The sequence below is a fragment of the Pagrus pagrus genome (assembly GCF_965226575.1).
Source record: "Pagrus pagrus genome assembly, chromosome: 1".
Taxonomy (NCBI): domain Eukaryota; kingdom Metazoa; phylum Chordata; class Actinopteri; order Spariformes; family Sparidae; genus Pagrus; species Pagrus pagrus.
Window position 1 is genome coordinate 34926107 of NC_140185.1, and position 27811 is coordinate 34953917.

The 27811-nt window shown below is 43.2% G+C and overlaps 2 protein-coding genes across 4 annotated transcripts; one reads left to right on the forward strand and one right to left on the reverse strand.

Moving 5' to 3' along the window:
* Positions 1-413: 413 nt before the first annotated feature.
* LOC311261970 (phosphorylase b kinase regulatory subunit alpha, liver isoform) lies at positions 414-15984 on the reverse strand. 3 transcript variants are annotated; one of them, XM_084361029.1, is made up of 33 exons: positions 15874-15984; positions 15694-15783; positions 14549-14707; positions 13901-13948; positions 13413-13581; positions 13214-13296; positions 12751-12831; positions 12518-12616; positions 12283-12429; positions 12146-12199; positions 11855-11977; positions 11653-11748; positions 11184-11291; positions 10959-11037; positions 10393-10527; positions 10109-10218; positions 9845-9989; positions 9128-9206; positions 8876-9030; positions 8621-8791; positions 8002-8111; positions 7460-7596; positions 7199-7361; positions 6886-6965; positions 6624-6702; positions 6418-6547; positions 6236-6337; positions 5991-6109; positions 5869-5892; positions 4850-4903; positions 3950-4183; positions 3674-3874; positions 414-2685 (listed from the first exon to the last, which is right to left on the reverse strand). In XM_084361029.1, exons 2-33 carry the CDS (start codon positions 15769-15771, stop codon positions 2512-2514), a joined length of 3726 nt encoding a protein of 1241 aa, XP_084217155.1. In that variant the 5' UTR covers positions 15772-15783; positions 15874-15984; the 3' UTR covers positions 414-2511. The 3 variants fall into 3 exon arrangements, with proteins under 3 accessions (XP_084217155.1, XP_084217156.1, XP_084217157.1); XM_084361030.1 differs by lacking the exon at positions 5869-5892; XM_084361031.1 differs by lacking the exon at positions 4850-4903.
* A 4811-nt stretch (positions 15985-20795) lies between these two features.
* Positions 20796-27733, forward strand: LOC311263133 (AP-1 complex subunit sigma-2-like). The gene is made up of 5 exons (XM_084363032.1): positions 20796-20970; positions 21435-21613; positions 23579-23687; positions 23806-23943; positions 26046-27733. The coding sequence occupies exons 2-5, from the start codon at positions 21435-21437 to the stop codon at positions 26091-26093; spliced, it is 474 nt and encodes a 157-aa protein (XP_084219158.1). The 5' UTR covers positions 20796-20970; the 3' UTR covers positions 26094-27733.
* The last annotated feature ends 78 nt before the right edge of the window (positions 27734-27811 follow it).

The window sequence follows — 27811 nt, forward strand, 5'->3', positions numbered from 1 at the left end:
CGCATGTCCTGGTGGAATTGTGCCTTTAGCTTTGCTGCAATGCGACAAATGCCTGTTTTTGCAAGACTCTTTGTGACAACGTTTTTTTTTTTAATCTTGCTGCCGACTACTTTCAGTTTGTGCCTCGGTTTGGGTTTTGGACTTGGACTTGTGACGTCCGTCTCTTCCAAACTCGGAGTCTGATGTGCAATTACCGATGTGCAAAAACTATCCACATGGCTACGTCTTACGTTTTACGTCTCACGTAAAAAAAACATGAAAGATCTGTAACTGTAAATAGCCATAACATCACCCGACTAACGACGACAATAACAATAATGAGTTTTCTCTGATTGGCGAGGTGCTGTGTGAGGCCGGAGTCAATCACAGCTCCTCCTGCAGCTGTAAACTCAGGGATAAATGAGAGGCTGCCATCGTTAGTCAAATGATTTTATTATTGTATGAACATATTTTGAAAGATGAATTACATAATATATTATGTCAGTAAAATAATCTTTCTTCTTCCTACATTAATCTCTCTTTTTTAAAATATATTAGCTTTAACGAAATGCAAATATTTTTAGGGTTAGTTTTAAAATATATCAACATTTTTCCAACATCAACATTGCTCTCTTTTCTGACTTACAAAAACCATATTCAACATACGCAGGACGTCCTCGGTACTTCACTAATACCTGGCGGTACTGCCTGGTCTTTCTTTACATGTACATCATGCATAATGTCTCCATATAAAACACTTCTGCCCCAACATACCAGAAACAAACGTATCTTCACTTTACGTAACTGAACAAACCCTCAGGTTCATGCAAAATGTTGATATATCATTAGGGAGAACCTCAGGGGGGACATTCATATGCGGACAGATAAATTAATTTATATTCAGAAACAAAACACGCAACACGTACACAGACAGAAACATCAAGAAAACTATGCTTCTCATTCAAGTCCACGTTACTACGAGCAAGTTTCATCAACACCAACTTATTGAGAGCCTGGAAGCAACCAGAGGGAACATCTCTGTCAAATCAAATGCACGATAAGTCGTGTTGAGCGTGCTGTAAGTGCTGTATCGTAGGCAACTGGACTTGTTTCAGTTTCCTGAAGACGTTTCACCTCTCATCCAAGAGTCTTCTTCACTTCTAACTAACTGGAGGAGAGCTGCAGGCTTATAAACTCCGTGTGGGAGTGTCCTCACAGAGTCGTTAAGGACACGTGAGCTCTGAGTTTCAGAGTTGTTAGGGCCACCTGTGGGTCATTGGCTGTGTCCAAATTCAGGGGCTGCAGCCTTCAGTGACCTAGGCTTTGCCTTAACTGAAAGTTAAAATTTGGAGGTTTTATAGTCCCTTGAAGTTTAACGTATCTGGCGTTGGATGTTCAAATGACTAAAAACCGAGTATAAACCCATTACTTAAATTTGAATGTCATGTCTGCGCCACTTGATGTCACCATTTTCTCTTGCTTCCTCTTCTGTTTCAGGACTGAGCAGCGGTGCGCAAAGGATCTTGGGATATATCAGGCCGTGGAGGATAGTAGCGGTGCATCCTCCAAAAAGAGGGAAGGCCAGGCTGCATTTGAAGGAGCCTTCGAATTTGGACAGCCTTCGCGCAGCGTTGTGACATAATTGGCCTTCAAATGCACACTTCGTTGGCTGCAGCCCCTGAATTTGGACACAGCCATTGACTTAACCAGCCTTCATGTGGGTTGCTAGGGCTCGGTGAGTCCAGGTGTGAACTGTTGTTGAGCTGTCTGGGGAGGGACGTCAGTACTGCACTGTAGGCGGGTGATACGTAGTGTTTCAGGCCACCTCCTCTGTTCAAAGATGGCCGTTCCAGTACACGATACAGCTCAGGAATTACTAAAATATAAAGCATTGCTTTTCTGGTTGTTCTGAGCAGAAAGAGGCATCACATTCACACAAATATAAATGAAGTCGAGAGAGCAAAAACATTTGACAGCTTTTTTTGACTGACACGGCAATGACAGACAAAAGCACATTGAAGTATAAGTACTACGTTCTTTGTACTCCCCAATTGTACCCATACTGCATGCAACAGTATGTACTTTGTACAGGAATGACTTACTGATTTAAGGTTGAATGATTTGGATTCACAAATGATGAACACGTTCGCTCTGATAGCTGCCAGGCTCATGACATGTTAAAATACAAGACAGGTAACTTGTTGATATTCTCACACACGACACCAAGAGCACGGAGACGTTCGTATATCTCTGCAAATTAAAGTGTAGTCCTGTAAACACGCATTTCAGCATGTTTAATAAATAAGTTCAGTCCAGACTCATAATGAAAAAATAAATTCTTATATAGTGGTTTGCAATGAGCTGCCAAGGCTGTGATGTTACATCAGTATATGAGAGCTTATTGGAGAGTAAATACTTACGAGCACCACATGAACTGTATGAGCTGACGATGAGAAGCGTGGCTGCCTCTGCTGTTTGTTATAAAAACGTGTCTCTGTCGGGAGCAGCGAGACACGTCAGTCTGCTTTTTTTTCACTGCATCATGCAGCTGGAACTTGGGAGGAAGTCCTGGACATAAGTGACCGCCGCCTTGGACAGATAGGTCATGGTGCCATAGCTGCCACTGGGGGCGCTGTCGTAGAAAAAGTTGCAGATTCCCGTCGCCGGGTCCTTCTCGAGGAAATAATCACTGGCACTGAGGGATTTCTGGTGAAGGAAGTACAACAGAGTAAGCCTCAGTGAATATAATGTTTTATTTTGAAAATGGCGGGATGCATTGTGCCGTACCGCTGTCTGACTTCCTGTCTGGCTCTGTGCAGATTGACACTGCTGCGGCAGTGGCTATCACAGTTACAGTTTCTAGACTCGTATTCTCTGGATGCTGCTGAAACATGAGCACTGTCTAAAATGGCCACAATCAGCTTGGTGACCTTATCACACCGGAGACGGGAACTAAGTGTCACGGTTTTCCAAATCTGTGATTCGATTTGACTTCATATTTTAAGGTCATGATTTAAACATTTTTTCAGCACTGACGGATAAACCGCACATATTTATAAAGATGAATAGATCATATTTTTAAGCCCTGACAACTTCCCTCTACATTTTCAAATTCGTCTTTAAAAAGTTATTTTACAACAAATGGACTCTTCCCTGCCAGCTTTTTGCAGGTCAGGGTTACACCGAGTCCTAACTGCATGCAAGAGTCGGTGACGGATGGTCCTAACCGGTGGCGGGCGATGTAGGGCTCTGCAGCAACACGTGACGTCGCCTTGAAAGCATGACATGAATGAAGAACATTTGATTTGTTAAGTTGAAATGAGGAGTTATCTAAACAATGCTGTTGAGCGGTAGGCAACGTTAGGTCATGGCCTACACATGCAGACGGATTAACTGAAGCCACAATGCGGAGATTGCAAATGTTTGTTTGCTTGATGGACATTCAGCTTGTTTCTCAAATCTGTTCAGAGTGAACCCTCTTCTCAAACAAATCCAGAAGTGCATCTCTGAAAAAGATGATAAACCCAATCTCTGACGCTTGGACTCAGCACATTGTCTTTGTGCACACATAATAAGTGTCTGGAAGTGAAGCTGCAGGCTAACGGAAAGCTAGCTGTGTCGTCCTTTAGGTGTTTGTTTTTTTCTTTGGACGCCAGCAAGTAGGTAAAAAGGTATGTCATGCTGCTAGCAGTACCTGGTCACCGAGGAAGAGGTCATTGGCCAGATGCAGGATGCGGTCCACGTGGATAATGCCGCCGATGCTGTCAACATCCACATCAGCGACCAGACCCAGAACCATCACGGTCTCCACTAGCAGCTGCCGGTACTCTGGTTGAGGGACGTGGTTCAGGACAGACTCCACCTGCACCGCAAACTTGATCTCTCTCGCTGTCATCTACAGAAAAAAAAACATTACACACACATCTACTGTACATCCACACACACACACACGGAGTCAGCGAGACGCTACCTCTCTCGTGGTAGAAGACGGCAACACGTATCCATCGATGGAGAGGCCGTGGCACTTCTGCAGGATCTTCCACACCTTCTGGTAGAAGCCCACCGGTACTCTGTTGATGGCTCCGTCCAGCCTGCGTCTCCTCAGCCACTGGCCCTGCCTCTCCTCCCAGTGCAGCTGTCCGTCTGCCGGACCGGAGCCCAGAGGGGACAGCATCCCACTGGGGGTGGAGGGGCTGCTGCAACGCTGTGGTGAGAGGACAGGGAGACGCAAATGAGGTGCAGCACTTTACTGATGTTCAACCTTTTCTCCATGTACTTTAAATATATTCTGTATCAAGAAGATACAGAGCAAATACATGTAAATAAGGTTGAAATATTTACTGTAGTCGACGTCTCACTCTCTCTCACACAAACACAGTTCATACAATTATTCATGCACACTGACATCATGCACATGCTTGGTCATATTTGCCACTAAAAGATATTTAAGCAGACGTATTAAAGGATGAGGCTGGTGTTACTTTATGTTTTTTAATTCTGAATAGACAAAACAATAAATAATTTGGGTTTCTGAATGTTTCCAGTTTGTGTTTCTAAAAGCTTTTGCATTAAAATTGAGCTCTATGTACACAAACTTTGACTACACAGATAAAACTTGTTAGCAGGAAACATTTATTAATCTGTTTTGGTCTCTTTAAGAGATTTGTTGACAATAATGAAAAGACAAAATAACAGCAGCCTTATCCTTAAATGCAGCAAGATGCATGGAATATTCTCCAGAAAATATGAAATCTGAATGTAAAAAAACGCTTTTAGGGTGAGTCTGTCAGTTTATATATTAATTCTAGCTACGGCAACCCTAAGGGGACAAACCGAGTCAGTGTGAAGCAGATGAGGCGAAATGGTTTACCGTGGAGCGAGGAGAGGTGACATTGCTACTCAAGGAATGACCGCCGCTGAAGATCTACACATGGATATGGATGATAGATGACAGAGAAACAGTTTGAGATGGTTCTTCAGACTACGGCCACGACGATACTGCAGGAAAGTGAATTCACACCACATAACATCAACTAGTGAGAAAAGATTCTTGGAAAAACGACCAGAGAAATGATGCCAACATGAGAGATGAGGTTGGGTTACCTACAAGCAGCTTCATCAGGATCTGGTTTGGCTCAAAAGCTCATGAATTGTATAGGAAAATGTTACGTTCTTCTACAATTACTACATGATACCTGGATGGAAAGGTCGCAAAGCATGCTCGCCTACTGATACGTAATGAAGTGACAGTCGCTCCAGCTATGGAAGGCGCCGCGGCTCACGACACGTTAAGAGCCAGCGGTGGGTTCATGAGCAGGGAGCTCGTTACAGAAACATCTCCTGACTGCTTCAGTTTCACAGATCCTGACTGTAACTGAGCCGATTCTTTAATCCCACTTGTCATACCTGCATCTGCCTGTATCCATGACGACAGCTGTCTCACTTGGTTAGCTAGCGTGCTATAATCGACAAATAAAGGTAGGCGCTCAATTTTAGCTTCTATGAGTCATTAATCATGTTGTCGTGAGGAAATTGTCCAAAAAAAATTCAAGCTAACAGGCTAACATCTGTGTTAGCTCCTCCAGCAGGCCAACATCAATGTTCATGTCGTTCCTCATCTTCATTGTCATACAGACCAAACAGTGAGACCGTCTTTGGCAGATATGTTGAATTTAAGACACTTCAGTAACAGATATTTCAGTAAATGCAGTTTGAAAAATGTTTCTGTAACACCAAAAAGTCCTAAATGTCTTCTTAAAATAAGTTAAGATAGGATTTCAGACTAAGGAAGTTTCTGTAATGAGGCCCCTGGATTTAGCCGGCGGTTCGGTTTTATTCAGACCGAGGTTAGAAACAGTCACATGCTAGATACCATCAAACCCAACCCACACTGAGAGGCCGAGAGTCATCCAGCTGCAACCAGAAGCAAGAACACTGTTATTCTGTTCTGACATCCACAGAAAGCAAAAGCTCAAAGATGATCATCCGGTTTATTTCACTGCGCTTCCCACCTGCTTTATCTCACTCTTCAGCTTGTGTATTCCTGTGCGTTCGGTCTTCGTGGCTCCGGTGTGGCCTAGTTCATGGATGGAGATGGCGGGACTGGTGGCTGTTGACTGGATTGGGCGCACTGAGAAACAAGAGAAACCACAACTTGTTCAGGTTGTTGTAAGTTACAGAGATAGCAGCTCTTTAATCGGCGAGTCAACAGCCAATGCTAGCGACTACGTAAAGACAACAAGAGAAGTAAACTCACTGCTCCTCTCCACACCAAACTCTTTGCCACTGAGGATGTGATGCAGCAGGCTCTTCATGCCAAAAGGACTCAGGCTCATCAAACTGTCAGACGCCTCCTCTCCTACAAAACACGTTACGGTATTTGTCATTTTCACTGTGTGCATGTTCACAGTTGTGTGTTAGCACGATCTGTTTTCCTACCGGAGCAGTGGAGGCTGCGAGCCAGCTCAGTGGCCATCACCTGCATGATCAGTCCTATCCTGAGCCGGAGCATGTCCCCGAACAGAGCCGGCTGGGAGCGCACGTACATGGCCAGATAGACCATTATTTCCTACATGACGGACACACAGTCGTTAAGATTAATGTGTGACTAAGTCCTGTGGCAGTCCCAAAGGTGAGAGGTTTACCTGAGTGAGTACAGCGACACTGATGTCCTGACCGCTGGCTTCATAGATGAGAGTGTTCAGCTCCTCAGGAGGAAGAGGACTGAGGAGAAACAGTGAGGAGGAAGAGTTGGTTTATTCGGTGGACTCTGAACAAATAGGGGGCAGCATATCACCAGAGGAACCGCTAACTGTAGCTACCATTAGCTGGTAGGCTCAGTTAACCGTGAACAGTTGATAACTTATTGATTAAATGTTGCAGCTCTGGATAATAACGACGTCTTACACTGTGATGACTCTTTCCCTGGGTTCAGGAGGGAGACCGACAGTCAGCTGCTTGTGATGGGAGATCAGATCCGTGCAGGCCTGAAGAAAAGACGAATACAGAAATGATCTAATATCTTATTAAGTCTGATTCAGGAGGTTGTTCAGAGAATACTGAGTATTGAATTCAGTGTGCACGTTAATTAGTGGAGCATCAAGCACATCGCTGACAGGTTTTCCAGGATTTTCTGATACTGAAAATGAACTCGAGTTTAAAAAACGGTCTCTAACCAGCCGCTGAGCCTCCCTGCTGTCTGCTGTGACTTCACACTGACCTCAGCGAGGACCTCCACTCTCTTGCGAAGTATCCCAGAGATGTATCTGATGAGTCCCCACTCTTTGCAGGCTCCCGCTTGGACATACAGCTCCTCCAGCAGGGAGCGCACACTGACCCCGCCCTGCCCGGGACCTGACAACTCCACCTGCCAATCAGCTCCTCTGGTCATCAGAAGAAAACATCGGATAGGTACTTAAGACACAAAAAGTATCACAGTTTAATTATTAGTGTGCTGACAGTAAGCTCTGTGTGTGCGTACTTCATGACGTAGAGGATGTAGAGGATGTCGGCCTGGTCCTGCAGAGTCGGACACTCTCTCAGCTGCCTCACCAGCGCCGCAAAGTCAGTGTTGCCCTGAGAGTCCCGAGGAAGGTGCAGATCAGCAGCACTGTGGGGCTTCAGAGGGATCTCAGTGTAAGAAAGAATAGCCAGGATAACGTATATATGATCATTATTAACAACAAATTGAGATTGAGATGTCAAACTTGAACACCAACGTGTTACAGGTCAAAGCAGCCACAGCATCTACAGTCAACGGCCGTTAGGAGATGAAGAGGGAGAGAAATTCCCCAGACTCCATTATAAAATCGCGAGTTTTTGAGTTTGGAGAAACTAATAAACTTCAGGAAATGCTTTCTATGATGAATTCTTAATTATTTTGACCTTGTTGTAAATTCGGCATGTGTTATATATTTAATTTTTATAATGCCTCTTATTAGGGGGGTGTCTGCAGCCCCCTCAGCACCCACAGTTCCCGCGTCCATGGGGCGACCCTGAGGTCACACGAGAAGCCTACAGTACCTTCTGCTGCTTCACATGTGGGCCGTGCTGAGGTTGAGGAACGTCGAGGAGGTTGAGAGCCCTGCGGTGTTTGCTCCTAACAGGAGTCACAGGTAGATACATTGAAGACTCTGAAACAAACACACACACACACACACACAGGCACACAAATTAAAACAACGTATTACAAAGTGAAACAGATTTCAGGTAAAGAGGCTAGTTAATTACAGGGTTGCTGCAGATTTTTCCATTTCAATTTTTGACAATATATGTTCATTATGTAAATAAATGGTTTCATAATCTAACTGCTAACTGCTTTCAATCAGCTGCCGACAGAATCGGACGTCCCTTTACGTGACGCTTCAGAGTAAAAACATCTCATTTCTGTTTAAACACATTCCTCGTTTCCTCGTTTCCTCTCTCCTCGCATAGTTTCCTCGTGTCTCTCCATGTAAACTTGGTTTGGAGCGACCAAGACTCAAGGAAAAGATGCAAGTGAAAGAAACAGAGGAGGAAACAAAGAGTAAGAGACGTCTTTTCAGAAGCGGACGTCCGCCATCTTGTTCAAATGTGCCAGATGTTGTGGAGGCATAAAAATATCAAATACGAGGCTCGGGGATGTGCCCACTGTTCAACTCACTGGGCATGTTCAGGCCCTGGATCTGGGCCATGAAAGACAGGATGTCTCTGGTGGTGTGTTCAGCACTGAAGACGTGGTGCTGCCCCCTCTGGATGGGAGGAAGATGACACTTGGTGGTGGTGCTGTGGAGGAGCTGGGTGAGGTACTGGTCAAACATGTCTTTGGAGCCCTCTGGAATTAAAAACACTCTGTTACTTATAGTTCAACTCAATTATGACTGAGAAGAACACACACACATTGTTCATCTCTAACTACCTGAGGGCATACAGTTGTTATATTCCTCTCCATATTCATCATTGTCGTCATCGTCCTGGTCCTCCAGCAGGTCGTCGTCGTTCTTTTCATCCAGGAAGCTGAGGCGAGTGTGGAACGAAGTGGTCTGGACACTGGCGAGGTCTGACATCTGAACCCTGCAGGAACAAGACGTGCGAGAGAAGTGACTTATGCTGTTACGTTACAGACGCACTCCAGTTTTATTCACAGTAACAGTACGACATCCTCGGTCACCTCGCTCCAGCAAAATAGCCATCCTGTAGTTTCCTGAGGGTTGCCAGGATACACGAGTCAACCGCATCTCCATCTTCAACTGGATACAAGAAGAAAATAAATTATGTGTGCAGTGACAAAATGGAGATATACATAATGAACACTGACGGTCAACCCTACATGCATAGAAACCACACATTAAATGTAACCTAGAGTGTATTAAACCCCTTTCACACTGCACAAAACCCCACTTATAACGGCTAACGTCTGGCTTTCGGGTGCAATGTGAATGTAAATTATCAGGATTTACTCCCAGGGTCATTTATCGCCTCCGGCTCGGCTCGCCTGTGATTATGTGAATTTACTCTCCTTCTCAGGCGCGATGCTGTGACGTGTGTTGACGTTACGGCTGCTGGCTTGTTAAAATCTTTCCATCCGTCTCTGTCAAGCAGCTTGAACACCGTTCAGTCGCCGCCGAGTTTGAAAGAGAGACTGAAGTTAAAGACATTAAAAAAGTTGTTTATGGCTTCCGTGTGGTCTGAGCCGTCAGCTGCCTGGTCGGTACTGAGCATGTGCAACTCATCAGAGATCAGAAAAAGATGTCTCACTCCTGAACAACCATCGATCTAATTCAGATCCCTTTGGAGATCATCTCGTCCTGGGCACAGTCAAAGACTTTCAACAGCCGTCCTATAAAGTATGTTTACTACACGGGACACAGGTAAAGAGCCTTATTACCCAGCATGCTGCGGGTGATGGGGAAAGTGAGCGTGGGCCGTCCTGTCATCCTCCAGCAGGAGGAGAGATAGGCCAGCTCTGTCCGTAACATCTCCACGATCATCTGGTTGTCCAGTGCCAGGTAGAAGTGGTGCTGATCCAGAAACTGTTCAGTGAGCACAGAAAGAAGAAGAAAAAGAGATAAACCGAAGTATTTATCAGTAGAAATCATTGCAACCTTTGTCTCTGCGATTATGAACATCACAACATCTGAGCTAGTTTTACCTGCGGGGTGAAGATATAAGAGCGATTTCTGATCTCGTAGAATTTGGACGTTCCCAGAACACCGATGTGTCTGTAGGGACGTCCGCTCAGATTCAGCTTCTTGCAGTTTCCTGCAGAAAAGAAACAAGATGTTACTCTTAATATCACACAAACACCCTGGTGTTGTAGTGCTTGAGAGTCTTTGACCACTTTTTAAAAAGGTCTCTGTCTCGGACTCAGTTTTCCTCGGTCTGGTCTGGGTCTCGGACAAAGAGGACTCTAAGAGGAAAAGCGAGCTTGTTTACCCAGTCTGACGTAGACGTGGCTCAGGATGCGAGCGGGCATGACTCTGATGGGCAGAGCCTCCGACATCGTCTGGACCGAGATGCCGTGATCGCTTAACAACTCCTGGATCTCCTCCGACTCTGCGACAACACAAACTGACACACACAAAAAAAACACATTACATCCTGCTTCCTTTAAGGGACTCTGCATATAAAACAATTCTAACATCATTAGAAATAAGTTGAGTTGAGTTGAAGCTGTGTGTGATTTACCTCCTCCGTCTCAAACTAAAAACATGCGTTCTTTACGCATCGAATACTGAAACCATTTAGGGAAGAGGTTGACAAAACTACCAGCTTTAAAGAGCCTCTGAAACTTGAAAAAGGGATAGATAGATAGATAGATAGATAGATAGATAGATAGATAAGTGTCTATCCACCGTCCCGCATAATTATGGTGTTGATTTCTACTTCTTCCTTGCTTACTGTACCAGATTTTAACAGTTTTTTTTTTCTGGGAGTGAATCCGTCTTTTAATCGAACAATAAGTCTGATATTTCCCTCTAAACTCAGGATGGATCACCAACCTTGTACCACAACATCTGGCTTGAAGTTTGTAGAGAATCTCCTGTTGAGAGGATCGATCTCTCCTGGTGCTAAGAAACCCTTTAAACACAGAGAGACGGAGACAGAGCGGGTGAACTACTGCAGACGGAGATGGTGGCAGAGGTTTTACTGTGTGTTTAAGTGATTTGTGGCAGTTAATGCTGTGAGTTAACATCAGAGGTGGAGCACAAAGACCTTGAGACTACCTCGGCCAGAAGACAGCTCAAGATGTAGAGCGACTGTCCCCACATGTGAGGCAGCTGCCCCATGGCCACTCTGTCCACTGTGTGAGGGCTGCTGTACTCCTCCTCCACCTGCAGGGGGCAGACACAGCGCCTCGTTCTTATGTGGATCACAACCTGAATCACTTTAAACTTCAACTAAATGATAATTCAACTAAAACTAGACTAAACTAAACTACACAAACTACACTAAACTACACTAAACTACACAAACTACACAAACTAAACTAAACTTACACTAAACTAAATTAAAACTAAATTAAACTTCAAGCTGCCCTGAACAAGAAGGGAACGTGCAGCCTGAAGACAGAACAAACAAACATTTGGAGAGATAAGGACGAGTCCCGTCATCGTCATCAAACACTTCAGACCGGTTTGAAGGTTTTATCAGATCGTGCAGAGGATGTGAACAGAACATGTGCTGTGTTTGTACCTTGTCAGGTGGCACGGCGTAAAGTTCAGGCAACAGTTTGATGCCGTTCTTCCCTCGGATCAAAATCCCCTCCAGTGCGTCCCGGTACTCCTGCACCTGTGACGAGCACACAATCATTTGATCAATATTACGTCAAAGTGACTCTGTGACCGTGTGAATACAGGAGAAACATCATACAGAGCAGTGAGTCTGGTTTTATTACCTGCACCTGATCTCCAGCAAAGATACCGTCCAGGATGAGGTAAGTCCAGAACACGGGCCACTCGCATTCGATGTTCTCAAACAGTTTGAGCTCTGCGGGATCGTAGTGCAGCCGGGATGGATCCTGGTGAGACAGGAAACACAGAGATTAACCTTCCAGCTTCCAGCAGTGATGAAATAAAATGCATGCTCTCTCTTTTATAGTTTTTATTTTAAATTGATTTAAACAGGATCATGTAAACAACAATCTTCAGCGAGAGGTATTAGATTTTCATTAAGCAGACCATCTTACCTCTTTAGGGCATTTATATCCGTCCCTGATGAAGCGGCAGCAGCCATAGCGACCCTGAGATCATGCAGAAGAGTGGATATTTGAATATGCTGACTGACTCACATGTGATCTGTGTTTGTCCTGCTCTCAGACCGTACCTGCAGCTTGCTTATGATTTCCGACTTGGTGATGGCCACCAGGTCTCCATCCTCAACGGCGAAAGCAGGGAAGGAAATGACAGACAGAAGGCCGGCGTCTATCTCCTTTGAGGTTGAAGCTCTCGGCAGCATGGAGCACAGGATGGACTGAGGGGAAGAACACAGGGACATGCTGAGCGGGAGGACAATGAGCAGAGGGCGATGCAGAGGTGGCTGAAGGCGAAGCTGATGATACCTGACAGTGCTCCACCTCATCGGGCAAAACATGGATGACTGACTTCGGCCCTCCGTGAGCACCAAAGAGATCCAGCTCGTCTATGGCCTCCAGAGCCGCCTGTAAACCGGCCCGACACACGCAGATCAACACACACGTCCATGAACCAGAACATGTCTGATACAACACCTTCTTCTCTTCTCTTCAGGGTCCAGTTTAATACAAATACTGACAATAATAAGTGAAATCTGTACCTTAGCGATTCCCACAGAGCTGCCATTGAGCTCGGGGATGCCCTGGTTGGTCTTGTCACCTCGCTCCCACATCCCATAATCCTTCAGGAGGAAAGAGGTCATGACATTATTTATAAGTAAAGTCTCCAGTCTCTAGAATATCTGCACACTGACAAAGTCAGTTTGCTCGAAGTTCGGGGCGGGTGTTGTTTTGCTAGTAGCAGCCATTATAGCGTTGAGCTGCAGATGTCTGCACTCTCAGATGTTTTCCATTTTTAAACTCATACACTGCCTCTGGTGACGTCCCCTGAGGCAATGTATCAGCCATAAAAAGGCTTTATACAGCTTTTGTCAGACATTTACAGCAGCACTGCCAACCATGTGTAAACAGACTTTAACGTGTGAGTTCCTCTTTAGCTTTTACTTTCATGCATGTTCCTGTTTCTGTACACCACCCCCTCAAACCTCCAGAGATTTTACTCACCGCCACTTTGTAGGCAGCCTCTATGTAGAAGACCAGGTTCTGGATGAAGGCGACCTCGTCCAGGTTGGAGATGATCCGCAGACCTGCGTGACAACGTGACACACTCAGCGACCGACTCATTGGTTTGTCAAGGAACACAGATTCAACATCAACTAAACGCTAAACATCCTCTCGACATCTCCCTGCATCACCGCTGTACCTGAGGCCGTCATCTGTGCCAGCATCAGCAGGTAAATGGAGGTGGCGTCCACCTGCAGATGGCCCCACTGGTCGTCCCCGACAACCGTGGCACAGGTGGGAGTATCGTATTTGGCATGCAAGCAATCCTGTGTACTCTGGGTGTGTTTGAACTTCTCCACCTTGGCCACCTGGAGACACATGATACAAAACACACACACACACACCAACACACACACCTCAGTGATTGTCCAAAGGCAGGATGAGCATGAAAAGTCAGAATCCTGAATGGTTTTCCTTTTTTGTGAACTCTTTTTGGGAAAATAAGAAGAGAAAGATGAGATGATGTGCGATAAAAGGATGTCGCAGTGACACGGAGAACCAAGGACCAGAACTTTCCTCAGACTATAATCGCCCCATCAGAGTCTATAATCGCTTCATCCCTGACCAGGATATGATGTTTAAATGACATGCAGTGAGACTTCATGTGAGCACACAGGTGTGTCTTACCTGTCTCATCATGCACTGCAGCAGTCCCTGCATCAGTTTCACCACACTCTGCCAACAAACAACAACAGCTCCGTCAGTTAATCACCAAAAATGACCACAGAACATCATTTTAATTCAGATCGTTATCTATTTTTACGAGAGGTAGAAATCACTGAAACACTGATAAAATATTTCGATATTCAATTATATTTATATCTGTCCCTTTTCAAAAACAAAGAATTAAAGAGCTAAGAGTGATGTTTGCTTATTTAGGTTTAATTAATTAATTCGATCAACCAGCTGATTAATGTGCTTGTTTTGGCTTGAGCTGCAGTGATTAATCGTTCAGCTGTCAACTATTCTGACAGTAAGCTGATTTTCTGACAATTTATAGACCAAACATTCAATTAATCGAGAAAATGATCAAAAGACCGATTTTACCAGGTCAGATCTGTCAGGTTCATAACAGTTTATATTCCCCATGCTGCTCTTCAGTGTTTTACATTTGAAAATGAGACGTGTTGTTTTGTTTTCACGTCATATTTGCCTACATTTGTATGAACTGATCAGATAACAGTGTGATGCAGGACTTCTCTAAATATTTAACCCAGCAGGTTGAACAAACAGGCTCTGCTGTACACATTAACCCTCTGTCTCCGTCACACACACCTGCTCCAGCTCGTAGGCCTTGGCCTTGTCTTCGTCGCGGTCTGCGTTCTTGCGGTAGGCCATGCCCAGCGCCCACACAGCCAGGACGCTGTACACGTTATCCCTCACCCAGGCATCCTTCTTCTGGGTGCTGGCAGGCAGGAGTCCTGTCACCGGGTTCTGAAACAAACACAAAGACTTGTTCACCATTTTTACAACACTGTAACGGTTTCTGTTTGATTTACTCACCGAAATCTATATTAATCTTTTTATTAACCAGCTGCCCGAGATGGTCAGACAATAAATCAAAATGTTAGCAAATGATCTAAGTTGTTACACTATGCCATGAGTGACTCGTGTTTTTTGTGTGCCCTGGATGTGGAAAACTGTTTAGCGCTGCAGAAAATAACAGTTTAATTACTGATTCATCTGCAAAATCTAAGATGATTGATTTAAAAACATTGGCTGGTGCATTAATAACCGATCACTGTCCCCTACATGCTTTGTAAGGAGAGCTGGCCCTGCTGTTTTTAATATCAGCTGGGTCACAGTTTTAGACTTAGACAGCTGCTGAACGAGCCTCGGTGTGAACTCGAGCGCTGAGAGATAAAGGTGCATAGTTTCCCCAGTCCTCAGCCTGTCACAGCGGCTGAACTTTGCTCACGCCTTGTTTATTTCCATGCAGCTCGATCTGGTTGAACCTGAACCTAAACGGGACACACGACATCTGCATGTCTGACATATTTCTGCCTGCAGGAGAACGTGGAGGACGATTGATCACAAAGATTCAAGAATCACACAAAAATCACACAAATCCAGTGCATGCAAACAATGATGATATTTCTCTTCCGATTACAATTTCTTCCCCAGAACTACATAGTGCACCTTTAAACGAGCTAACGGTAGCTACAGCTAGCAGCAGTTAGCGGTTACACCGGTGATATGCTGCCCCCTGTTTGCTTGGAGTGTGAATTGGACTTTTGCACTTTTAAACACAATATCTTGACTGTTCAGTCTGACTTCTTTGTTGCCCAGCTCTGCCTTCGAGTACATTTTGATGCATATTTTCATGAATGCAGCACTTATAGTAATTCTACATTGTGGTCCAGCTGCAGCCTGTGGGTCTGGACTCACCTGTAGCCTCCGCTGTGTGTGTCTGGACTCACCTGGTGGCGCAGGATGGTCTCTTGGACCAGCCTGGCATATCCATCCAGCCTCACACCCGAGTTACTGCGGCTCCTCATCCTCACTGCTCACTGCAACACACACACACAGACACACACAACAACACGTGAAGCTTGCTTATACAATCAAATCCAACATTAAAGTGCATGCAGTGAACTCACCATGCACTGAGCCATCCGTGCAGTCCTGCAGAGCGGATATGAGCTGACAGCTTCTGCAGAGGGCAGCTCTGCTACAGCCTGCTAGCCGAGTAGCATCCAGCTGTTCGTGACGTTGAAGTCGCAGCCGGTATTCACACAGACACACACACACACACACACACAGAGACACACACAGCCTGTTGTCGTCAAAGTGTGTGAGATGTGCAGTCAAGCCTTACGCGACGTTTCACAGTGAAGAGGAGCGGAGGACGCGAGAGAGCAAGTGCTCATCCATCCCGACTGAGAGAAAAACAACACAGGATGTTCCTGTCGTTTCTGTTTTCAGACGGCAGGGGGCGACAGAGCACCTGGACTCAGGCAGACAGGGCACGTGAAACAGGATGTCACTCAAATAAACACATGAAGAAGAAAACAAACCCAACAGAACAGAAGAGAAGACATATGGAAGAAGTTCAGCTCATTCTACTTTTAAAGGTGCATTCTGTAGTTTTGGAGAAGAAGAGAAACATCTTCATTGACTGATTTTATTTAAACAAACTACACAGACAAACAAACACTTCTCCAAACCCTCCATCCGTTTGTGTTTCCAGCACTTGGGAAACAACAGATCAGAGTTGAGGTTCTTGAGAAGCTGATCATTTTTTATGTTATTATCTTGTGTGACCTGTTCTCGTCCAGGTCACCACGCTGGAGAGGAGGTTGTGTGGCTCGGGCACCGCTTGTCGATGCCTCGGCCTGCTCAGTCTTCTCCTGGATCCACACACTTCACATATACATATATATACATATACATATACATATATCTATAAATTGTATCAGATATTCTGTCAAAGCTACATCTATTGCATGTCAGTCTGTCCTGGGAGAGGGATCCCTCCTCTGTGGCTCCTTGTGAGGTTTCTTCCATCTTTTTTTCCCCTGTTAAAAGGTTTTTTCCTCAATATCTTAACTTTTTCCTCACTTGAATCGAGGATATCGTTCACTGTACAGACTGTAAAGCCCACTGAGGACCACACACTCACTACAGAGTGCTGTAGCAACAGTGGTGTCGTCTGTAGATCCTAAAACCTGGAAATCAGTCATACATTTTTGTGCATTCAGTTCCCTCGTCTCAAAGTCAATGAGGTTTTTAAATTGGTTTTGGGTGAAACACCTGAAATAAGGTCTATGGTTACAACAGGCTAAATGTATATTCCTCGTCATGTCCTACAATTTAGTTATAAAAAGCTGACATGTCTTAAAAAACGCTCTGAAACAGCTACATGTGGAATAAGGTCTATTTAGGAATATCCAAACAGAATATGCTGTTTACATGAACTGTATCAAATTCTGGATATTGTCACCTTCAGAATAATAGTGGAAAAATGAGTGTGCATGTAAACGTAGTGTCTGAGGACGTCATCTCGGGCTGTGAGAAACTGATATTTTTCACCATTTTCTGACATTTTATAAACACAACAACTAATCAATTAATCAAGAAAATTGAATGAATGAGAATACAGAAGTTGTCGGGGCGATAAAAAAAAAAATCACACAAAATAAATCCATTTTAAGGCAAATTACATCACTGGTACAGGCAATGAAATGTACAAACTACTCAGTAGTCTAAAATATAGTCATTTATTTATTTCTCAACAACCATTGGGTGACACTCTTGGGGTTCCCAGCCCCTTAGATTGGATCAAACTACCCAGCAGTACACAAAGTAATGAAAATCATGAAATAGCTGATCTACACATTCATGTAGCACTAATTATAATTCAGTAATATCATATAATAAGGTCGGATATTGGACAGACATTCACTCCGGAGACACCCAGCGGCGTCTCTTCCTTCCTCAGTTTCCCCCAGTGTTGGCAGCAGGAGGACGGTTAGCTGCCTCCCAGAACCCCCCACTGCGCCGGAGGCTGACTTAGGGACCATCAATAAATTACCCTATTGTTTGTTTGACACAAAAACAATGTTTCTTCATGCTGGCTGGATGATATAAGTGAAAATTATGATAATAAAATAATACTGAACTGATTTTATGTAGCACACTGATTTTGATTGCTAATGTTACGCATTTATTATTAGCAGAAGCAGTAAAATGTAATAAAAACAGGTGTGTCTCATGTGTCCCATTTACTAATTTAGTTCGGCTTTGGTTTGGAGTCACTGGGTCACATGACATGGAAGCTATTGAAAAAAAAAATGCTGAATTTTTATATAAATGTTGATGTAAAATATACGAAGCAGTAAAATCCATTAAAAAGAGGTGGTCTGTGTAGTAATACAACTCAGCATCAGTTTGGAGTCACCGGGTTATGGAGGACCACAACTGTCACTGAAATAGTTATAAAGCATTTAACCAATTGTACAATAAATATAGGCATTAATAAATACATTAATACATATTTAGACTAAATTACAAAGTAATTCAGTGTTCAAATATTTGAATGGGCAATAAAAAGAGGGATTATAAATAGACTTTATAAATTAAATATTAATCCATCAATAAATAGTTCAAATTAGAAAGGGATTTACAAAAACAACATTCAACAGTCATTAAGTACATCATTTTAAAATACATTAATGAATTCATATATAGATGATAGAATTTTTAAATTCCATTATTTATGTATGAATGCATACATAACATGCATACACAACAGACAAGCCCTGTGATTTTCAGGCTGATATCATTAATTTTGACCATTTACAACAGGGGGAACGCATCCTGACAGCTTGGAGTATTGCTGTCAGATACTGTTCCTCCTCTGTTCAATATGAAAGGAGTCTCACACATCTTTCAAATTCATACTGCTGACGTCTTTCCCCACAACAGACAAGTCCTGTGATTTTCAGGCTGATATCATTAAATTTGACCATTTACATAAGGGGGAACGCATCCTGACAGCTTGTAATATTACTGTCAGATACTGTTCCTCCTCTGTTCAATATGAAAAGAGGCTCACACATCTTTCAAATTCATACTGCTGACGTCTTTCCCCACATCAGATAAGTCCTGTGATTTTCAGGCTGATGTCATTAAATTTGACCATTTACAACAGGGGGAACGCATCCTAACAGCTTGCTGTCAGATAGTGTTCCCCCTCTGTTCAATATGAAAGGAGGCTCACACATCTTTCAAATTCATACTGCTGACTTCTTTCCCCACAACAGATAAGTCCTGTGATTTTCAGGCTGATATCTCTAATTTTGACCATTTACAACAGGGGGAACGCATCCTGACAGCTTGGAGTATTGCTGTCAGATACTGTTCCCCCTCTGTTCTATAGGAAAGGAGGCTCACACATCTTTCAAATTCATACTGCTGACTTCTTTCCCCACAACAGACAAGTCCTGTGATTTTCAGGCTGATATCTCTAATTTTGACCATTTACAACAGGGGGAACGCATCCTGACAGCTTGCTGTCAGATACTGTTCCCCCTCTGTTCTATAGGAAAGGACGCTCACACATCTTTCAAATTCATACTGCTGACTTCTTTCCCCACAACAGATAAGTCCTGTGATTTTCAGGCTGATATCTCTAATTTTGACCATTTACATGAGGGGGAACGCATCCTGACAGCTTGGAGTATTACTGTCAGATACTGTTTTCCTCTATTCAATATGAAACGAGGCTCACACATCTTTCAAATTCATACTGCTGACTTCTTTCCCCACAACAGATAAGTCCTGTGATTTTCAGGCTGATATCTTTAATTTTGACCATTTACATGAGGGGGAACGCATCCTGACAGCTGTATTACTGTCAGATACTGTTCCCCCTCTGTTCCATAGGAAAGGAAGCTCACAAATCTTTCAAATTCATACTGCTGACTTCTTTCCCCACAACAGATAAGTCCTGTGATTTTCAGGCTGATATCGTTAAATTTGACCATTTACAACAGGGGGAACGCATCCTGACAGCTGTATTACTGTCAGATACTGTTCCCCCTCTGTTCAATATGAAAAGAGGCTCACACATCTTTCAAATTCATACTGCTGACTTCTTTCATTGTCATGTGATCAATTGATTCAAAATCATGTTGGGATCATGTTACTACACTGGCTGCATGAGACACGCCTCTTGTTTTTACGTTTTACATCTTTTCATATTTTTTATTAATTTTTATTATTTTTTATTAATTGTTACATGTAAATATTAGCATGTTAGCTCAATAGCTCCCAGGTCATGTGATCAATCGACTCAAAATCAGTGTGGGATCATGTAACTACACTGGCTGCATGAGATACGCCTCATGCAATATCTAATGCACATATAAAAATATTTTTGCAAAATAAATAATAACACATTAGCAATCAAAATCAGTGTGCTACGTGAAATCAGTTCAGTATTATTTTATTACCATAATTTTCACCTATATCATCCAGTCAGCATGAAGAAACATTGATTTTGGGTAACTCAAACAAACAATAGGGTAATTTATTGATGGTCCCTAAGTCAGCCTCCGGCGCAGCGGGGGTTCTGGGAGGCAGCTAACCGCCCTCCTGCTGCCAACACTGGGGGAAACTGAGGACGAGACGCCGCTGGGTGTCTCCGGAGTGAATGTCTGTCCAATATCCAACATGACACTAACTTCACCTCTGTAATATACTACTGAAATGATCCATGCAGACAAATTACTACGCGTACTTTTGCTACTTTCAGTATGCTTTTATATTTTTATTTTTGTAGTATTACTTAGGTAGGAGGTAACAGAGTATTTCTTCACTCCAGTCCGCTACTTTTACTTGAGTAAGAGGTCTAAAGACGTCTTAAAGCGCTCTATAAAAGGATCATTATTGCTGTTTTTTATTACAAACTTCCACCGACAGGAAGCCATAGCTGCATGCTAGGAACAACGTCACGAATAACGGGACGTTTCAGCCAATCAGATTCCTTCGCTGTGGCTTTCTCGGCCAATCACGGCGCCGCTGTCTCAATCGCTGTCTCACCAGCAACCACCGTCCTGCTGGCAGTTTAGCCTGAAGCTGGCTAACGAGCTAACCGACAGAAACATCTGCTCGCTCTCTTCGGGGATGTGTTTCGCTTGAATTTACTGAAGTTACCGGTCGTCCAAGTGACTAAATCGAAGACCTGCTCGAAGGTAAAGAGTCGTGTTTGACTTCTCCGTTCTGCTGTAGCTAGCTAAGCGTCGCAGGAGGGGGGCGCAAACGGCACAAAACGTGTTGTTGATGTTAATATGTGGCGATTTAGCACAGTTAGCTAACATGAGCTAATGCAAGTTTGTGCAAAACCCTCCTGGACGTAAAATTAACTCAAGGTAAAACACGTTTGACCGGATAGCTAGGTCGTGCTCGCCTCGAAAATAATGCGTGTGTTTCCTGTGCGGGCGTTTCTGACTTATTTTCCCACCAGATGTACGGAATTAACTTTCTTGTCACGGAAAAATAATATTCATAGATGTCACATGATTGCTGATCGCTCGCTGTCAACACCTGCGTCTTATCATGTGTTATTCTATGAGTGCATTCTCCTCTCAAAACACTAAAAGTTAACGTGTATCTCGTCTCAGTCGTGGGTAACTTGAAGCTGAACTTCCTCCTGCAGATGCAGTTCATGCTGCTGTTCAGCCGGCAGGGAAAGCTGCGGTTACAGAAATGGTACGTGCCTCTGTCTGACAAGGAGAGGAAGAAGATCTCCAGAGATCTGGTCCAGACCATACTGGCCAGGAAGCCCAAGATGTGCAGCTTCCTGGAGTGGAGAGACCTCAAGATCGTGTACAAGAGGTGAGAGAAGTTTAGATCCGACCAGTTTGGTTTACGACTCAGTAAACACACGGACAAACATGCAGCAGGGAAGCGTCACCTCATCAGACCTTTCTCTTGCCATATGTCACAAGCCTGAATCTCCCTGGTTGCATTCAGTGTCCTTACTTCCCTAATCTTTGACCTGTTATGAAACTCGCATCTGAACAGCAGCAGCTGGCTTCACAGAGATCATTTAAATCATTCAGTCAGTCAACTCAGAGCAAATCAGCCGACAGTCGTACCTATGAATGCTTGGCCGCCACAAGCCGGTTATCCCTGTGGTTGACTTTTCTGACACCTCCTGCTTAAAACCCCCAAACTTTCACAGTCTGGATTCATACTGAAAGTCAAGATCAAGCGAGCTTTTGCCCTTCTGCTCCACGGGAGGTTTCTGTCCTCCTTGAGTTCGCCATAGGACACCTGAGTTACCGTTTGACAGGTGTACCGCCCCATTTTCTACTCAACCCTTTGCCTATGGAAAGTCAGGTGAAGTTTCATAGCCCACAAAACATTTCTGGAGCTTCACAGCAAAAACAGCAGGGGACATAAAATGGTACAATACAGCTCAGTCAGCATAATCCAAGTCTCCTGAAGCGCTGAGTTCCCAAATTGATGTGAAAAGACTTTATTTACACCCTTCTTAAAGATAAAATCATTATGTCTGGGTTTTCACTTTTAGGTGAGTTGTTCTTTATCTCCAGGTCCACTTGACCAGCATGTCATGGTCTTCGTCACCAGACCTGAGTTTGCTCAGTTGTCATGATTTGATTGGTCACATGATTGCAGGTTGGTTGGTTAGACTGTTTGATGGTTAGGACTTTTAAGATTTTGTTAAACTTTTAAACATTTCATTCTGGTCTAAACAGGCTGCACTTACAACTGCTTAAGCCACAAATGTCAGAGGATGATGTTAGTAATCGGACTTGTTAATGTTTGTTACATCATTTGTGTATCTGCCGAAGCTTGTTGGCGTTTTTCATGAGAAACAGTGAATCAGTGATTATTTTGTGGAGCGCTGAGATTTCTGGCATTTAGACTTCACCTTCTGGTGTGTTATGAAAGCCAGAAACACCCCCTCTCTGACAGACACTGCCAAACAATGGAGGACAATGATACGAATATACACAGAGCGCCTGATTTGTCCCGGCTAATGAGTGCTGAGTCAAGAATACAAAGGACGCATTTTCATGTTTTCAGTAAAACAAAAAACTAATAAACAAAGACAAACAGCCAGGAGACAGTCGGACTGTGCTGCAGTACTGGAAGAAGTGTTTTATTGCATCATGATTTATTACACAATACAATCCAATTCAATGTCCCTGCAATAAATAGTATCTGTGTAAATCAGGGCTGCAACTAATGATTATTTTGATTGTCGATTAATCTGCTGATTATTTCCGTGGCTAATCGATTAGTTATTTGCTCTATAAAATGTTAGAAAATGTTGATCGGTGTTTCCCAAAGTCAAAGATATCGTCCTCAAATGTCTTTGTTTTTTGTCCACAACCCATGTATTCAGTTTACTGTCACAGAGGAAAGAAACCAGAAAAAAGTTCACATTTAAGAAGCTGATTCATCAGATCGTTGTGACTCAAACCGTTGAATAGATAATAAGAATAGCTCTATTGTAAAGGTGACGCTGTTCCGTTTTTGTTTTCCAGATTCATAATCAGATTGTTTTATTGTTTTTTTTAATGCCAAGGTACACAATAATGTCATCATAAAAACAGAGCCATAAAACATTCAAGATACACTTGTTCCTTATTTTTGGCATTTACAGGTATCTCCACAGAAAATTAACGATAGAGAAGTAATGTTTGCTTTTTTGTGCTTTCTTCCTGTACACATGTGAAGATCTGAGTGTTGCATTTCTGCTCAGAAAGGCACCAACGTCTGTCACATCGCTGCCTTGTTAATCCACGTTCTGCCTTCTTTATGTTTCAGATATGCAAGTCTGTATTTCTGCTGTGCAGTGGAGGATCAGGATAACGAGCTCATCACTCTGGAGATCATCCACAGATACGTAGAGCTGCTGGACAAATATTTTGGAAGTGTGAGTCTCAAACGCCTCACATGTAACCCGCTGATTGATGGCGTGAGGGGAAAAGACACAGTGTTTTCAGTCAGGACAGGATCTCTGATCTGCTGCTGTTTGTGTTGTGGCCTCACAGGTGTGCGAGTTGGATATTATCTTCAACTTTGAGAAGGCCTACTTCATCCTGGATGAGTTCCTGCTGGGCGGAGAGGCCCAGGAGACGTCCAAGAAGAACGTGCTGAAGGCCATCGAGCAGGCCGACCTGCTGCAGGAGGTACGCATGTTTCTTTCTCATCAGGTCGCTGAACCATCGTGTCAGCTGGACAGTACCTGGAGCAGGGCAACAACTAAATAATATTTTTACTGCCAATGATTTCAGTGTTTGCTCTGTGAAATGTCAGACAAGTAGGAAAAATGCCTGTCTCAAGCTTCTGACTCAAGGCCTTTATATAACTTGTTTTGCTCTAATAGTCCAAATCCCAAAGATATTTACTTCAGGGTCATTCAGTGCCAACTCATCCAGAATTCAGTACTTTTCCCAGGTCATGTCATTGATTTTCTCGCAAAAGAAATCACATTTACCCATGAGATAAAAGCACTTATTGTAATGTTGCAGCCAGGGAGAGGTTACAGAGGGTGACAAATGAGCTATTTTCTAAAATGTATTAAATGATGGAGTGATAAAACGTCTTAATATTTTATATGTCTGTAATAAATATGAACATAAAAACGTTTCAAGGAAATTAAAATAATCCCTCTTGGGGAAATCTTACAGTTGTATGTTTAAAAAAAAGTGTGTTTTACAGCTCTGAAACTATATTTAACGAGATCTGTGCGGGACCAAATAACTTCTATGTGTGACAGAACTACATTAATACTACACACAGATAAATTTGTCTGCAAGTGAAAACCAGTGGAGATACGATGTTTTTGAAAATGAAACATACTCGCTTTATTAATTTTATTCCTGTAAACATTCCGCAGCAAATATCTGTAAATCTTTTCTTGGATGTTCAGGATAAATTTCAACCCAATCCAGAAAAATAAGCAAGACTACACATCCAAAGAATATCAAAGACAAATGTTGAAATTTAGCTCTGAGGGCTGAACTTCAGTGATTCATAACTGAAAAGTATTCAGAGTGCAGCTACAGGATTCTGCAAGGTCCCAAGAAAATACATGATGTGAACTGTGAGGGCCAAGAGGAGCTGGAGTGGAAGGACTCTTTACTCAGTTATGACAAAGAAAAGCAGCAAATTTATGGCATTTTTGTGGGGAAAAAAAAGATATTTGAACAGATTCATCGATTATGAGAATTGTTAGAGATTAACGAGATAATGGCAAATATATATAATCAATTGGTTAATAATGAAATTACAGCCAGATTACTTTATTTGATGAAAAGTAAAGCATCCACACACACTTCCAAACAGTAGGTGGCGTTAGGCACTAAAGCCCGACTGATACTGGATCTTTAGGGCCAATGCCGATACAGATAATGAGGGTTATTGAGTAAGGGATACTGAAGTTATCAGATCAAATTTACAGATTTTCACGTGAAGGAGCTGCATTTCCACCAAACTCTTCTGTATCGTACCCTTCCCCTCTTCATTTCTCAGTTTGTACATCCTTTGATTCTTTCTCTCCTCTGGTCTTAGTCCCTCCTCCCTGAGATGTGAGCGGAGGAGGTGAGGAAACACACGAGGAGTCGAGGCAACAGGCGTTTAGCAAAATGAGACGTCCTTGGTTCAAAACCATGTTTTAAAGCAACGTCAAATAAATATCTTACACTCAGATGTGCATAAACTAAAGGTTTGCTTCACTTTAAAACACAAAAAATCTTATTAATATAAATAACTATTGGTTATCTTATCTGTGTCAGCCATTAGAAGCAGGTAATTATCAGTATCAGCTGAGTAAATCCGTATGGTTCCTCCTTAGTTGAAGCTCTATCGTGGTTTTAGAATGAATCTCGCTCAGCGATGCTCACGTTACACCGTCAGGAGGGTAAAGATGTTGATGGATTGCTTCTTGCACCGTGCGGCCGTCTACACCTGCCGTCACCTGTTTATTTTAAGCCTGCGGCTCCTGATTAATACCTCTCTGTCCTCGGTGTCAGCGCACCGTCCTGCATGTCCACATTACTGTCTCGCTGTAGTCATCCGCAGTCAACGGCATCAGTGCTTAGTGAATTATTTATAACCAAGTGTGCAGCTCTGTTGTAATAACAGCACGCAGCAGTGAAGGGCCTCCTGTTCCCGTCACACATTTATGACTCATGTACTATTAATTATAATTCGGAGGGGTACTAAATGTGCGACAGATGAACAAACCGACAGTACGACAGTTTGTTTTTCTTCTTGTGTTTATCTGCAGGAGGCCGAGGCACCACGGAGCGTTTTAGAAGAAATTGGGCTGACATAAATCCTCCCGCCTCGCAGACCTGGCAACCTCCCCCGCCTCTATCCTGTCTTTTCACGGTGTCAGTGTTGTATGTATATAATCACCACCTATGTACTGTATAACTGTACTATCCTGTAATGTCCTTTTAATGTGGTGCCAAGTGTGGTTTTAATGTGTCTCCTATGTACAAGCTGTATTCTGCAGTATTAGCAAACTTCACCCCCCTCGAGAACTTCTTTAAACTCCACAGAGTACAATGTAGCGACGACATGAAACTGCAGCTTCATGTTAAGATCATCCTTCATCACCGATTGCAGAGCTGTATGTGCTGTTTGATGTAAAGGTTTGACTCTCTATGGTGCTGTTGTAGCTTCAGTTGGTGCTTCTCGTGTGTTACCATCACGTGGAGTCAAAGAGCTAAGAATCCGGAAGGACCAACAGTCCCCGTTTGCACTCGCTCATACAGACAAGCCACCTGATTTTTCTACATCAAGATCCATGCGTTATTCCCTGAGAAACAAACGAAAATGTAAAAAAAAACAAAAAAAAACCGCCATATCTCGAAATGTTAAAGTGAGAAAAACAATTCCTGGATCCGCACCAAAAGTTATTGTGATCTATTCTGGGCCGACACCCATCCTCCATCCAAGTTTTGTGGAAATCTGTTCAGTAGTTTTATGTAATCCTGCTGACAAACCAACCAACAAACGGACACGAGTGAAAACACAAAACCTCCTTGGTGGAGTTAATGAAAAATAAATTCTGTCTGCTGCACAAGAAAAAAAGGTTTATAACTTGTTTTTCAAATTGACACGACGAGTAAAAACATACTGGAGCGGACCATCAACATATAACAGTATGACTAATGATGTTTTGAGTTTGCTTTCACGTTACGGCTGCACGATATCTCGCTTCAGCATCGACATCACGATACGCACGTGCACAATTGTGGTTGCAGGCCAACAAAGCTCTGCTACAAAATCACTCCAATCATTCTAGAGTGAAAATACCTGTATGTTTTTTTTTATATATATATCGTGCAGCATATGTCACAGAAAACAAAATATCAATGTCAGTATTTTTCCAGTATCGCGCAGCCCCGGTTCACGTGTAAGTTGAGCATGAAGATATGTTATTTTTGGATGAGGAGAGGTACTACAGGTTAAAAAATCATAATTTTTGTGCAGCAGACAGAACAGGAAGTGTTGCTGAATGATCTGGATTTCTGTTTCCAAGCAGTATTATTCGTTGGCGCCTGTTGCAAAGACAACACAGAACAAAACGTCTACAATGGAGACATGAAACTGTCAGACTTCCACTTCCCCTGGAGATTTTATTCCCGGGTTGCAGACAAATTAGCCTGGTGAACGTGAGGTTTATGTAAATGCAGATGATGTCATTAATCTACAGCCATGACACTGTGTAATCAGCATGAAGCATTCCAAAGCATAAACCTCCTTTTGCCAGTTTCAAGATAATCTTATTTATTTTTCAAACGATCCGGACAGTTCTCATCTCCGCGGCTCAGGTGTGATGGAAACCCCCGTGAGCGGCACCAACTGCGGCTCGTGCTTTTGTGGGAATCACTGCACTGTTACAATCACTTACACACGGGTTCAATCGACCCAACAATTCAGTGAAATTAAAACAATTACGCCTGATCAGTATCAGTGTTGATGTCAGTCCATTTGTGTTTGGTGATCCTCCGCCACAAATTCATCAATTCCATTTGTTTTTCA